The 16,698-nt window shown below is 37.4% G+C and overlaps 1 protein-coding gene across 1 annotated transcript; it reads right to left on the bottom strand.

Moving 5' to 3' along the window:
* Positions 1–9,717: 9,717 nt before the first annotated feature.
* LOC141047248 (uncharacterized) lies at positions 9,718–15,326 on the bottom strand. Its single transcript, XM_073542246.1, has 5 exons — positions 15,239–15,326; positions 15,032–15,155; positions 14,851–14,948; positions 14,562–14,652; positions 9,718–13,123 (listed from the first exon to the last, which is right to left on the bottom strand). The coding sequence occupies exons 1-5, from the start codon at positions 15,260–15,262 to the stop codon at positions 11,712–11,714; spliced, it is 1,749 nt and encodes a 582-aa protein (XP_073398347.1). The 5' UTR covers positions 15,263–15,326; the 3' UTR covers positions 9,718–11,711.
* Positions 15,327–16,698: the final 1,372 nt, after the last annotated feature.

Below are 16,698 nucleotides of genomic sequence, written 5' to 3' on the forward strand. Positions count from 1 at the left end.
CTAAATCCTTGTCCAAGGTATCACCAAGATTGCTAAATTGGTCTGGTAACAGAGCAATCTTCGCTTTGCCAAACAAATCATCAAGTTCTGAATCAATCTTGATAATAGATTTCGTGTTCAAGCAAATAAGAAGCTCCATGAGTTTCCATGATGTCTCATTGCAGACTTTTTCCCATGAAGTCACAAACTCAGCATCCTCGATTACAAAAGAGGGTGTCACTCTAATCCTAAGCCCTCTTGGTATCAAACACTTCTGAATATAATTCTCTAAAAAAGCTTTAGTCCACCAAATTCTAGTGCGTTTAAACAATTATTTTTTAATAGAATTAAAAAACGAGTCGAAATTTAGACCATCAACAGTTGCAGTAGTTGTGCCCAATTTACCAAACACATTATTCACCTGGCCCTGCCAGGATAATTCTCTGGTCTTATAATCCATCACAGTAAGTTGAAAAAACCTGTGCAAAACACAGAAAAATTAGAGAGAAGTAGAAAAAGAAACAACAACAATGTGTGACAAAATGTGTAATAAAAGAATATTATACAACAAAGTATACATTAATAAATAACCGATGTGTTTCTTTCAAAGATGGATGGCAGACCATCCGGTATACATAAGAATAAAACAAACTAGTGATGTAGATGGGAGAATCAGAATAATGAGAATGTATAAAAAAACAAAAATAAAACGTGTATAATAAAATAAGCCTTTATTGTAAATTTGGCCAGACAACAACAACGGCAATTAAAATAAATATATGTAAGAAAAGGCAAGAAAAAACCGCTCATTAAATTAGTCAGCAAGTATCAATACTTATAATGGTATCACCACTGTACAGCAAAAATGATTCAGATAAGACATAAATAATGTTCCCCATGTAGAACAGCAAAAACACATATATAATAAGTGTGATGGATGGTGAAGTGATAATAATAAAAAATCATGAAAATAAAAAATGTGTGTACATATAGACCAATGTTAATAAATAATGCAAAAAATTGCTGTAAAAAAATAGTGTCTAAATATATATACCACAAGTGAAAACAGTGATGGTGAAATCAAAAAAACTTTAAATATAACAACAAGGTCTTTGCTGAACTGACACAAAAGATGCTAAAAAATAGCGCTGTAAACAATAGGCTGAATGCAGAGATAAATCCAATGTTTTTGAAGTAATAGTGCACTAAAAAAATGGATAATAAATGTGCATTGAAAAATAACTATACAAACGGTCACTAAAAAAGATCATAGAAAGCGCTATGTAGTAGAAGTGGGCCAAAGCCAGGAATCAGGCAGCAAAAACGCTGAACAACGCTGCACAATTAAAATGGGCCGAATCAAAAACAAGCCAGCACAGAAAAAGCGCAAGGAGTAATGAAGCGCCTGTTGGAAACCGGAGGAAAGAGGAACCGGCCCAGATAATCCAGCACGATATAGTGCAGTGCGCTGCCAACAAGGCAAATGACCATAAAGTAATAGGACCGATGTATTAATGGGACATGCCCCAATACGATACCTATACAATAAAGTATACAGCGCAATGCAACATAGTGTGTTACCTGAAAGGCAATGGAGCAGACAGTGGTGAGAGCGGTGTGCCTGAGGAACGCGCCCCGACGCGCGTTTCGGAAAATCTCCTTCGTCAGGGGGTGTTAATGAATCATTCAGAAGGTCCATTTATAGTCCACAGGTTCTAACGCATAAAGCAAAGCGGTGCATGCGCTGTCACCGTCAACCCGAGATATGAAAGATAATTGACGTCATGCAATTAGTTAGTACACAGCCGTGCATATAATCAAGAGCATAAAGACGCCAATGCCTTGCAGTCTACCAGGACGTCAGACAGCGATGCGCACAGCAATATACAAAGCCTGAATTTGTAAATGCACACACATATCTCGTCTAAAACATATATATAATATTAAGACCGAAGCAACAGTGATAACTAATCGCCAATGCAACACGGGGACACATCTCTATATAAATGTATAAATGATACATGGCATAATAATAATAAGATAATATAAACATATAATCAGCAAATAAAATATATGACAAAGTCAAACACATAATAATAATAGACTATGTATGACCAATGATACATGAAAATAATAAATGTAAATATGAAAAAATGTATAGAAACTACACAAAAAAAGACAAAAACATATACATGTAAACAGATACATACATGAAAGATATCTATACAAAGAAAAGATATTTATATATGATGTGATATATGATCCCAAAATGTTACATGTAATTGCATATATTATATTATATTTTTAACCAATAAATATAAATATATTTCTTCTCTTGTGATTGTCAAGGTGTCCACATGTATACACAAGCGGAGAATCCCCTGCAGCTTCGATATATATGTATACATTCAAAGTAGTCCATAGGAACATTCACTAGACAGAGAACTGAAAGAAAACAAAACAAATTATTATAAAAATGGTATAAAAGACAGACTCTCATTGAGACCCAGTGGGGACACAGTACGTAGTGTCCAAATCCACTGGGTCTCAAGTTGGGCAAGCTTTTTACTGGTGTTACCACCTCTGATCCCACCAGCAATCATATCTATTCCAACGACCCTTAGTAAAGAAGAGTCACTGTTGTGATATTTTAAAATGTTTAGGCAGTGTTTTCAGTGATGAAATATCTTCAATATCCTTTGCTGCTTTGATGCCCAACACGTGCTCACGAACCCTCACCTTGAGTTGTCGGGTGGTTAGCCCAACATAGATGAGGGAACATGGGCACGTGGCATAATATACTACCGCCGTAGAGGAACATGTGATGTTCTTAGTGATGCTAAAGGTACAAGAATTATCAGAATTACTAAAAACAGAAGCTTTGATTATATTCGGACAAGCCACACAAGACCCACAGGGTCTACAGCTTGTCCGAATATAATCAAAGCTTCTGTTTTTAGTAATTCTGATAATTCTTGTACCTTTAGCATCACTAAGAACATCACATGTTCCTCTACGGCGGTAGTATATTATGCCACGTGCCCATGTTCCCTCATCTATGTTGGGCTAACCACCCGACAACTCAAGGTGAGGGTTCGTGAGCACGTGTTGGGCATCAAAGCAGCAAAGGATATTGAATATATTTCATCACTGAAAACACTGCCTAAACATTTTAAAATATCACAACAGTGACTCTTCTTTACTAAGGGTCGTTGGAATAGATATGATTGCTGGTGGGATCAGAGGTGGTAACACCAGTAAAAAGCTTGCCCAACTTGAGACCCAGTGGATTTGGACACTATGTACTGTGTCCCCACTGGGTCTCAATGAGAGTCTGTCTTTTATACCATTTTTATAATAATTTGTTTTGTTTTCTTTCAGTTCTCTGTCTAGTGAATGTTCCTATGGACTACTTTGAATGTATACATATATATCGAAGCTGCAGGGGATTCTCCGCTTGTGTATACATGTGGACACCTTGACAATCACAAGAGAAGAAATATATTTATATTTATTGGTTAAAAATATAATATAATATATGCAATTACATGTAACATTTTGGGATCATATATCACATCATATATAAATATCTTTTCTTTGTATAGATATCTTTCATGTATGTATCTGTTTACATGTATATGTTTTTGTCTTTTTTTGTGTAGTTTCTATACATTTTTTCATATTTATATTTATTATTTTCATGTATCATTGGTCATACATAGTCTATTATTATTATGTGTTTGACTTTGTCATATATTTTATTTGCTGATTATATGTTTATATTATCTTATTATTATTATGCCATGTATCATTTATACATTTATATAGAGATGTGTCCCCGTGTTGCATTGGCGATTAGTTATCACTGTTGCTTCGGTCTTAATATTATATATATGTTTTAGACGAGATATGTGTGTGCATTTACAAATTCAGGCTTTGTATATTGCTGTGCGCATCGCTGTCTGACGTCATGGTAGACTGCAAGGCATTGGCGTCTTTATGCTCTTGATTATATGCACGGCTGTGTACTAACTAATTGCATGACGTCAATTATCTTTCATGTCTCGGGTTGACGGTGACAGCGCATGCGCCGCTTTGCTTTATGCATTAGAACCTGTGGACTATAAATGGACCTTCTGAATGATTCATTAACACCCCCCTGACGAAGGAGATTTTCCGAAACGCGCGTCGGGGCGCGTTCCTCAGGCACACCGCTCTCACCACTGTCTGCTCCATTGCCTTTCAGGTAACACACTATGTTGCATTGCGCTGTATACTTTATTGTATAGGTATCGTATTGGGGCATGTCCCATTAATACATCGGTCCTATTACTTTATGGTCATTTGCCTTGTTGGCAGCGCACTGCACTATATCGTGCTGGATTATCTGGGCCGGTTCCTCTTTCCTCCGGTTTCCAACAGGCGCTTCATTACTCCTTGCGCTTTTTCTGTGCTGGCTTGTTTTTGATTCGGCCCATTTTAATTGTGCAGCGTTGTTCAGCGTTTTTGCTGCCTGATTCTTGGCTTTGGCCCACTTCTACTACATAGCGCTTTCTATGATCTTTTTTAGTGACCGTTTGTATAGTTATTTTTCAATGCACATTTATTATCCATTTTTTTAGTGCACTATTACTTCAAAAACATTGGATTTATCTCTGCATTCAGCCTATTGTTTACAGCGCTATTTTTTAGCATCTTTTGTGTCAGTTCAGCAAAGACCTTGTTGTTATATTTAAAGTTTTTTTGATTTCACCATCACTGTTTTCACTTGTGGTATATATATTTAGACACTATTTTTTTACAGCAATTTTTTGCATTATTTATTAACATTGGTCTATATGTACACACATTTTTTATTTTCATGATTTTTTATTATTATCACTTCACCATCCATCACACTTATTATATATGTGTTTTTGCTGTTCTACATGGGGAACATTATATATGTCTTATCTGAATCATTTTTGCTGTACAGTGGTGATACCATTATAAGTATTGATACTTGCTGACTAATTTAATGAGCGGTTTTTTCTTGCCTTTTCTTACATATATTTATTTTAATTGCCGTTGTTGTTGTCTGGCCAAATTTACAATAAAGGCTTATTTTATTATACACGTTTTATTTTTGTTTTTTTATACATTCTCATTATTCTGATTCTCCCATCTACATCACTAGTTTGTTTTATTCTTATGTATACCGGATGGTCTGCCATCCATCTTTGAAAGAAACACATCGGTTATTTATTAATGTATACTTTGTTGTATAATATTCTTTTATTACACATTTTGTCACACATTGTTGTTGTTTCTTTTTCTACTTCTCTCTAATTTTTCTGTGTTTTGCACAGGTTTTTTCAACTTACTGTGATGGATTATAAGACCAGAGAATTATCCTGGCAGGGCCAGGTGAATAATGTGTTTGGTAAATTGGGCACAACTACTGCAACTGTTGATGGTCTAAATTTCGACTCGTTTTTTAATTCTATTAAAAAATAATTGTTTAAACGCACTAGAATTTGGTGGACTAAAGCTTTTTTAGAGAATTATATTCAGAAGTGTTTGATACCAAGAGGGCTTAGGATTAGAGTGACACCCTCTTTTGTAATCGAGGATGCTGAGTTTGTGACTTCATGGGAAAAAGTCTGCAATGAGACATCATGGAAACTCATGGAGCTTCTTATTGGCTTGAACACGAAATCTATTATCAAGATTGATTCAGAACTTGATGATTTGTTTGGCAAAGCGAAGATTGCTCTGTTACCAGACCAATTTAGCAATCTTGGTGATACCTTGGACAAGGATTTAGAAAGATTGGTTAAGGATATTCAAATTAAACATACCAATAAATTATCAAGAGATCAGAATGATCTATCCTCTGGAAAGATCTATAGGTGGAGGAGACACAATAACAATGAGCATGACAAAGAACGTTCTATTTCGGTTACCTCCAACATTTCTGCCAGTGATGTTTCTCTTGCCTCGTCTTCCGTCTCTGTACCCTCCATGTTTACTCCAAAAAGAAAAAGGAATTTAAGTTTTCTTCCAAACAAAAGAAATTATTCTCCAGAATCAAGTTCCAATCAACTTAAGGTAATTAATTTAAGTAATCATACTTTTTCTGGTCTTGAGATTGATCTTTTAAGTAGAGGTTTTACATTTTGCCCTACTGCAAATTTTGACCTATTTACAGTGGTCAAAGATCTACATCTTTTTGCTCGTAAACTTTTATTTAAACGTATTTTTCATGATGATAAAACATCTAAACTTTTTCCGACAGAGGCGGAACAAGAGGCGTTAGTGGCTCTTGAACAATTGGCCAAAGAACACACTGGCATAGATGAAGGTGAGGTTCCTGAGATAATTAAAAAACCCTCAATCAAATTTCCTGCTTTGTCATCATGTTCAAGCATTGATATGTATGTGAGGACAGTTTCTAAAGAACTTGAAAAAATCAACAAATTTTCTCAGTTTGACAATCTTACTTATGAGGAAAAGATTGGTCTAAGAAGATTGTCCGGGCTACAGGATATAGTGTTCAAGCCGGCAGATAAGGGTGGGAATGTGGTGGTGTGGCCTAAATCTATGTATGAATCTGAGGCGTTTAGACAATTAAACAATCCACATTGTTATAAAAAACTTACATTTAATCCTTTATCTAAATTCAATTTGGAACTCAGGAATCTATTATGTGAAGCTAAGGATGAAGGGATTATATCTAGTGATCTTTGTTTTAGTCTTCAGATTCATGAACCCATCATTCCCACCCTTTATCTTCTACCAAAGATACACAAAAACCTTGAAGCTCCGCCTGGAAGACCTATTATTTCCGGGAGAGGTAATTTTTTGGAAAACGTGAACAAATACATTGACTACATTTTGCAGCCATTTGTCACGTCTCTCCCTTCGTACACCAGGGATACTGGAGATTTCCTCAAAAAGGTGGATGGCATGTATGTAGGTGGGGACTCCATGTTAGTCACCTGTGACGTGGAGTCCTTATATACAAATATTAGACATTCTGATGGCATCATGGCTGTTAATTATTTTTTACAGCATTCTTCATTTTCCAGGGCATTTATTGTATTTTTTACCAATTTATTAGAATTTTCTTTATCACACAATTTTTTTACATTTAAGGGGTCCTTTTTCCTACAGACCCAGGGAACAGCTATGGGTGCTTCTTTTGCACCGGCTTACGCCAACCTGTTCCTGGGTCTGTGGGAAAGGGACCTCTTCTTATCTGGTAACCACGGCCAAGTAGAACATGTCCCATTTTGGACACGCTATATAGATGATGTGTTCTTCATCTGGCAGGATAATCATTCTGCATTATCAGAATTCATTTCAAAACTTAATTTGAATGCCATCAATATGCATTTCACCTATCAATGTCATGCTGAGGTCATCGAGTTCCTTGATGTGCGGATTTTAAGGGATTCCAATGATTGCCTACAAACGGATCTATATAGAAAACAGACGTCTGTTAACTCATTTCTTCACGCTGCATCTTCGCACCCTCAAGCGTTGATTCGCTCGATACCGATAGGGCAATTTCTACGTCTTAGACGTATATGCTCTGTCGAAGAAGATTTCAATAGACAGGCAGCCATTTTGAAGGACAGATTTTTGGAAAGAGGGTACAGCAAGCGCTCAATTAAGAGAGCTTATAATAGAGCTAGATCTCTGTCACGACATGAAACTCTCTACAATCCAAAAATCTCTAACCCTGACAATGTTGTCCGCTTTATTACACAGTTTAATGGACAGCATGAGTCTATTAGATTATGTCTAAACAAATTTTGGTCTATTTTGAAATTGGACCCCATAGTTTCTAAATATGTAGGGGACCATCCTAATATTACATTTAGGAGATCACCTAATTTGGGTGATGTTTTAGTTAAAAGTCACTATGTCTCTGATATTAGTGACAATACCTCTACTTCTAAACAAATTACTACTAAGGGATGTAGACCCTGTGGGTCTTGTGTGGCTTGTCCGAATATAATCAAAGCTTCTGTTTTTAGTAATTCTGATAATTCTTGTACCTTTAGCATCACTAAGAACATCACATGTTCCTCTACGGCGGTAGTATATTATGCCACGTGCCCATGTTCCCTCATCTATGTTGGGCTAACCACCCGACAACTCAAGGTGAGGGTTCGTGAGCACGTGTTGGGCATCAAAGCAGCAAAGGATATTGAAGATACTGTATTTCATCACTGAAAACACTGCCTAAACATTTTAAAATATATCACAACAGTGACTCTTCTTTACTAAGGGTCGTTGGAATAGATATGATTGCTGGTGGGATCAGAGGTGGTAACACCAGTAAAAAGCTTGCCCAACTTGAGACCCAGTGGATTTGGACACTACGTACTGTGTCCCCACTGGGTCTCAATGAGAGTCTGTCTTTTATACCATTTTTATAATAATTTGTTTTGTTTTCTTTCAGTTCTCTGTCTAGTGAATGTTCCTATGGACTACTTTGAATGTATACATATATATCGAAGCTGCAGGGGATTCTCCACTTGTGTATACATGTGGACACCTTGACAATCACAAGAGAAGAAATATATTTATATTTATTGGTTAAAAATATAATATAATATATGCAATTACATGTAACATTTTGGGATCATATATCACATCATATATAAATATCTTTTCTTTGTATAGATATCTTTCATGTATGTATCTGTTTACATGTATATGTTTTTGTCTTTTTTTGTGTAGTTTCTATACATTTTTTCATATTTATATTTATTATTTTCATGTATCATTGGTCATACATAGTCTATTATTATTATTATGTGTTTGACTTTGTCATATATTTTATTTGCTGATTATATGTTTATATTATCTTATTATTATTATGCCATGTATCATTTATACATTTATATAGAGATGTGTCCCCGTGTTGCATTGGCGATTAGTTATCACTGTTGCTTCGGTCTTCATATTATATATATGTTTTAGACGAGATATGTGTGTGCATTTACAAATTCAGGCTTTGTATATTGCTGTGCGCATCGCTGTCTGACGTCCTGGTAGACTGCAAGGCATTGGCGTCTTTATGCTCTTGATTATATGCACGGCTGTGTACTAACTAATTGCATGACGTCAATTATCTTTCATGTCTCGGGTTGACGGTGACAGCGCATGCGCCGCTTTGCTTTATGCGTTAGAACCTGTGGACTATAAATGGACCTTCTGAATGATTCATTAACACCCCCCTGACGAAGGAGATTTTCCGAAACGCGCGTCGGGGCGCGTTCCTCAGGCACACCGCTCTCACCACTGTCTGCTCCATTGCCTTTCAGGTAACACACTATGTTGCATTGCGCTGTATACTTTATTGTATAGGTATCGTATTGGGGCATGTCCCATTAATACATCGGTCCTATTACTTTATGGTCATTTGCCTTGTGGGCAGCGCACTGCACTATATCGTGCTGGATTATCTGGGCCGGTTCCTCTTTCCTCCGGTTTCCAACAGGCGCTTCATTACTCCATGCGCTTTTTCTGTGCTGGCTTGTTTTTGATTCGGCCCATTTTAATTGTGCAGCGTTGTTCAGCGTTTTTGCTGCCTGATTCCTGGCTTTGGCCCACTTCTACTACATAGCGCTTTCTATGATCTTTTTTAGTGACCGTTTGTATAGTTATTTTTCAATGCACATTTATTATCCATTTTTTAGTGCACTATTACTTCAAAAACATTGGATTTATCTCTGCATTCAGCCTATTGTTTACAGCGCTATTTTTTAGCATCTTTTGTGTCAGTTCAGCAAAGACCTTGTTGTTATATTTAAACTTTTTTTGATTTCACCATCACTGTTTTCACTTGTGGTATATATATTTAGACACTATTTTTTTACAGCAATTTTTTGCATTATTTGTTAACATTGGTCTATATGTACACACATTTTTTATTTTCATGATTTTTTATTATTATCACTTCACCATCCATCACACTTATTATATATGTGTTTTTGCTGTTCTACATGGGGAACATTATATATGTCTTATCTGAATCATTTTTGCTGTACAGTGGTGATACCATTATAAGTATTGATACTTGCTGACTAATTTAATGAGCGTTTTTTTCTTGCCTTTTCTTACATATATTTATTTTAATTGCCGTTGTTGTTGTCTGGCCAAATTTACAATAAAGGCTTATTTTATTATACACGTTTTATTTTTGTTTTTTTATACATTCTCATTATTCTGATTCTCCCATCTACATCACTAGTTTGTTTTATTCAACTGTATCTATAGGTATAGTCAGTTCAGTAGGACCAACGATAGGAAATGGGATGAGTCATTTATTAGTAATGGCTCATCTGAAGAAATTTTAATATGAAACGTGCGTTGAGGCGGTGGAGACCTGTCTTATTTTACATCCATGTAAGTGTATGTTTTTAATTTGTGGGAATTGTGATCCCTAAATATTTGTAGTACATGGTCTTGGGTAAAACTTGCTAGATACGGCTTGAATACACTACTTTATATGATACATGATGTCGGTCCCCCTATTTTGTCAAATGCCCAGTAGTATTTATGCAATGTAAAAAAAGTTTTTTAATATTTGTTTATTACAATAAAAATATTTTTATGGGTTACACTTCTCTTTGGTCATTTTCTTTTCTAACCATTTCTTGTTTTTTGAGTGATAATACAATATAAATATACTGTATATACATATACACACACACACACAGCTCTGGAAAAAATTAAGAGACCACCACATCAAAACCCTGTCATGGGCAGCCCATTATCCAGACCTGAACCCCATTGAAAACCTCTGGAATATAGTCAAGAGGATGATGGAATGTCACCAGCCATCAAACAAAGAACTCCTTAAATTTTTGAGCCAGAAACAGAGTGAAAGACTGGTGGCAAGCATGCCAAGAGGCAAGAAAGCGTTTTTTTAAAATCATGTTTATTCCACGAAATATTGATTTCAGAACTCTTCCCGAGTAAAAACATTAGTATTATTGTTTCTAAATGATTATGAACTTGTTTTATTTGCATTATTTGAGGTCTGAAAGCACTGTTATTTTATATTTTGACCATTTTTCTTTGTCAGAAAAAAAATACAAAATTTATTGCTTGGAAATTTGGAGACATGTTGTCAGAAGTTTATAGACTAAAAGAACAATTTACATTTTACTCAAAAATATACCTATAAAGAGAAAAATCAGACAAACTGAAAATTTGAAAGAGGTCTCTTAACTTTTGCCAGAGCTGTATATATATAGTGGGATTTTTGATGTTTAAAAGGGTTGTCCACTACTTGGATAACCCCTTTTCATTCCTCAGGTTTGATCCTGTTAAAATAAAAACAATTATACAAACCTCCCATACAGATGACCTTCCAGAGGTGTCGACACCCGGGGCTCACGTGAGCCCTGAACAAATCAAACATTAAAAAGAAATTGGAGAGCAGCCAAACCCCTGGCTTACAGTTGATATTCAACACGTCTGAAGGTGGGGACAGTGAAGCTGGCCTTGATTGGGCGCAGGGCTTGTGTGATGTAACGTCACATGAACCCTGGGAACGCGAGTTCCGACAGCTCTGGGAATGGCACTGGCAAGGAAGGAGATTATGACTGATTTTACATTAATGAGGCCAAACATGAGGAATGACACGAGGTTACCTGGTAGTTGACAACAACTTTAAGAAGGTACATTTTTCAGTTAAAACATTTACATTCTGAATACAAAAACGGCTCCTATCCTGTGTGACTTCTCATGTGACTAAGAAGAGATGATTTTGTTACAAAACATTTCCCACATTCTGAACACGAAAAAGGCTTCTCCTTGGTGTGCGTTCTCTGGTGCTTAATCAAATTTGTTTTCTTATTAAAACATTTGCCACATTCTGAACATGAAAAAGGCTTCTCCCCTGTGTGAATTCTCTGGTGCCTAAGCAAATCTGATTTATGGTTAAAACATTTCACACATTCTGAACATGAAAAAGGCTTCTCCTCTGTGTGAATTCTCTGGTGCCTAAGCAAATCTGATTTATGGTTAAAACATTTCCCACATTCTGAACATGAAAAAGGCTTCTCCCCTGTGTGAGTTCTCTGGTGCTTAAGCAAACTTGTTTTCTGATTAAAACATTTCCCACATTCTGAACATGAAAAAGGCTTCTCCCCTGTGTGAATTCTCTGGTGCATAAGCAAACTTGTTTTCTGATTAAAACATTTCCCACATTCTGAACATGAAAAAGGCTTCTCCCCTGTGTGAATTCTCTGGTGCCTAAGCAAGTCTGATTTTTGGCTAAAACATTTCCCACATTCTGAACATGAAAAAGGCTTCTCCTCTTTGTGCGCTCTCTGGTGTCTATCAAGATGCGCTTTCCAGTAAAAACATTTCCCACATTCTGAACATAAAAAAGGCTTCTCCCCTGTGTGAATTCTCTGGTGCCTAAGCAAATCTGATTTATGGATGAAATATTTCCCACATTCTGAACATGAAAAAGGCTTCTCCTCTGTGTGCGTTCTCTGGTGGTTAAGCAAATTTGTTTTCTGATTAAAACATTTCCCACATTCTGAACATGAAAAAGGCTTCTCCCCTGTGTGAATTATCTGGTGCCTAAGCAAATCTGATTTGTGGCTAAAATATTTCCCACATTCTGAACATGAAAAAGGCTTCTCCTCTGTGTGCGTTCTCTGGTGGTAAAGCAAATTTGTTTTCTGATTAAAACATTTCCCACATTCTGAACATGAAAAAGGCTTATCGCCTGTGTGGGTTCTCTGGTGTCTAGCAAGTTGCGTTTTCTGGTTAAAACATTTCCCACATTCTGAACAGGAAAATCTATTCTCTGCTATGTGAATCTTAAGAAAAGACTTTTCAAGGGGAAAACTGTTTCCAGATTCTGAACGTGAAAATGACTTCTTTGCTTTAGGACCAGTACGTTTTTTAATGCTTATTTTGCGACTTTGATTTTCCTCAGTAATTGGTAACGAATCAGAAGACAGGAACTGATTAAAGGAATCAGATGATTGATCTTTGCTGTGAAGGGATGATGATATATCTGAAGTAATGGCATTCACTTCAGTTGTATCCTGTGGGATCTCAAAATCTTCTGATTTAAAAACTGAAGATGTCAGCTGTCCCTCTGATCTCCTGGTACAGTCATCTGCTAAGAATAAAACCTATTATTTTGGGGTAAAATATTCTTGAATTTTTCATTTTTCTAATATTTCCATTTAAACTGTAAAAATGACAAGTTATGTAAAATATTGAATCATTCACTGAAACAATGACAGTTCATAGTCTAATAGAAAACATCATAGGATGAACCAGTGGAGCATGGTGTTCATTTCTTTGTTCATTCTGCCTCCCAAATATGGAATAAAAAAACACCAATGTAATGTAGGTGAAAATAATACCAATAAAAACGTCAACTCATCTCACAAAAAACAAGTCTCTACTCAGGTCCATCATCTGTCAATGGAAAAACAGAGGTTTCCACATCATTAGTGACTCAAAGGCTCTTAAAAAGTAACAAGGCTTCCATAAACGAATCCAGCAATATCTGCTATCCCAATATCAAATCTCCCCGATTCTGAGCCTTGCAGTGAGCCCAAACCACATTTAGCATCGATGTATTTGGCATTACTATAATGAGAGGAAGCCACTTAATTTACAGTGTGTGTCTCCTAGGGCACAATCTGGGCACTATGTTCTGGGTAATAAAAAAGTATATTTGCAATTATCACTCCAACATCCACTGTGTGCTAATATCCAGAAAGAGCCTGTGGATTAATTCATTGAGGGTTATAATTTCCCAAATTTTGCAACTTCATGGATATTTCTACTGCTCTGATTTTCTGCCCTTTTGTCATATTAAGGCTTCTGCAAATGGTGTGTCCGATCTCCTCTGGGATCTGCTCCTGCGACATCTGCTTCTGTCACCAGGTGCAGCCTTATTCCTTTCCCAGGTGTCGCTGGTAATGGAAGAGACGTCGGAACCAGAAGCTCTGGGCGGCACAGGCTCTGTCAAGCCACTACAATTAGGGTGCCCAGGACCAGTAATAGCATCTAGTCTAGCAGAATGGATGAGTGAGCTGTCCAGCTGGAGTAATCTGCTCCCTGCTTCAGCCAACTGGAAAGCACCACACTCTACTGAAGTTCCAAGCATATAGCCGGAAGCTGCCACATACAGCCATGTTCTCCTCTGGTTCAGTCCTCTGTGCTCAGCTCCAGATTTGTGTATTTCTTTCCTGTTGTGACCCCTGCCCGTTTACGGATTATTCTTGCATCTTCTGATTTTGTATTTTCTTACAGGCCCATCATAATATTTTTTTTCAAGTGATTTTCTAACTAGTCAGCACATTCTACGTATGCTGTCATTTGACTTTATAGTTTACAGATTTGGGAAGGTAACGATCAGCCACTTTCACAATTTCACAAAGTAATTTTAACATTTTCAGATGGAGGAGAATATTGTGGTCTAAACGCAAAACGGCGATCACACAATTGTGATATGGCCGGACTACACCCCCGATAAAGCAGCCACAGCCGGTGACTGAGAAGAATCTGTGACTAATCTGCATTCAGTGGTTACTACTCACCTGGGTAGTCATATGTAGGAATCTCCTCTTTACACCGCTCATCACCCCTCACATATGTCTCTGTAGTATTAATATGGGTCAGATCTTCACCCTGAAACAAATATTGTAAAAGTCACAGACAGATGGAGAAGTCACATCTATGATTAGCTCTAATCCTGCCATCTCCACCGTTCTCATTACACAAGTATAAATCATATAACACTGGTGGATAAAACAAGACTGAGCACAAGACCTTCACAGCCGGCTACACATCATAGGGGAGATCTCATGACACCTTCTCTCCATCTACCTGATGATCCTGAGGAACATTGGGATCTCCTTGTTTACAGTCCTGTGGAAGAAGAGGACGGGGACATCTCTCTGGTGTTGTCCTCTTACTGGATAGATCTGGAGGAAACACATACAGGGACTGAATTCATTCTTTACATACAGATCATTATAGGCCGTGTGTATTTAGTCCTGTCTATTACCTGGTGATGTGAGGGGCTGGGGAACCTCCATCATGGCGTTCTTGTACAGATCTTTGTGTCCTTCTAAATACTCCCACTCCTCCATGGAGAAATAGACGGCGACATCCTGACACCTTATAGGAACCTGACACATACAATGATACCATCATCCCCCCAATCCCTTCATAGCGTTACTGTATAATGTCCCAGCATTCCCAGCAGTGTCACCTCTCCAGTCAGCAGCTCAATCATCTTGTAGGTGAGTTCTAAGATCTTCTGGTCATTGATGTCTTTATGTATCAGGCAGTGAGGTGAAGGCCTTGTGATTGGGCTCAGGGGTCTTCCCCATCCCTCAGACACAGGGTCCTGACAGCGCTCACTAGAGGTCTTCTTCACTACTGTGTAATCCTGGTAATGGAGAGACACATTAAGAAATCTCACTACAGACATTTCCAGAGTCCTCACCTCTCCAGTTCTGTCCATCTGTTATTCCCATAGATAAGAATGATGTAATGTGACGCCATCAGAATCTCTCACCTCTCCAGTAAGCCGGAAGAGGATCTCTAGGGTGAGGTGTAATATCCTCTCTGCCATCTTGTCTCTGTCCATATCCATCCTTGATGAGTAAATCAGGAAAATTCTCTTAAATAGAAGATCTTCACTGAGAGGATCCGATATTGTAGAGACCTGAATGAGAAGATGAGCCGATGTAACATCATAAAAATCCTGTGTAATAATACAATTACTGGAGATAATAAGGGAAACATATGAGGAGATTTATTATTTTACAGTATTTAGTTTTCTTCTTTACATCTACTAATAAAACCTATATATTTAGGCCACAGACAACAAGCAGTTTCTCCCTCGGAGTCGGCAGCTGAATACGTTCCTCATAGACTCATCTTCCATAACGCTAATTCTCGTCTCATTTCCCGACACTGGAATCGGCATTAGCAATACTGCAGGAGATATTCATTACACGGGACAGGAGAAATAACTACTTCATGATGAGGACGACATCTTCATCTTCTACTACGGCTCTAGAAACATATTTGGTCAGAGTCCGTCACTGACTCCATCACCACCGGCCGTCTATATGAAGGTTCCCGTCTTCCCCGCACTGTAATCTTCTATCACGTTAGATCTCAGGTCTGAGTCACACACAGAAGTTTGAGGATTTTAGAAAAGATTTTTTGTAAGAACAAGACAGGAGATATCTGAGGCCAATGTCTCCATGTACAGAGATTGTTTCCTATGGATATGATGTGTTTAGCATTTTCTTGTAGGCTTCCATATGGAAAACACCAAGAACAACAAAAATTGGGGATGGAGGATTTCTAGGAACATTATACTGTGTGTGCGAACCAAGAAAGGCACCGTACTATTAGACTAACATGCTTCCTTAAAAAAAACCCTAAATATAACATTATATACCAACCCCACAATCTGTGACTCTTCGGGGTAAATCGCTCTCTCACCATTGGATTAGAGCTGATACTATGGAGCTAAAGAGACTAAACAGACTTTCTGTCCCCTCCATAAGGCTACTTTCACACTTGCGTTTTTTTGTGCTGCGTACCGTGCGGAGTGCAAACGCACATAAAAAACGCATCATGCGTTTTTTTGCGGTTTTGGGCATGGTTTAAAAAAAACCGCATGGGTTTTTTTTGCGCTGACGTGCGCATGGT

This window comes from Dendrobates tinctorius, unplaced genomic scaffold, assembly GCF_039654945.1.
Source record: "Dendrobates tinctorius isolate UK_male_01 unplaced genomic scaffold, ASM3965494v1 ptg000126l, whole genome shotgun sequence".
In the NCBI taxonomy this organism is placed as follows: domain Eukaryota; kingdom Metazoa; phylum Chordata; class Amphibia; order Anura; family Dendrobatidae; genus Dendrobates; species Dendrobates tinctorius.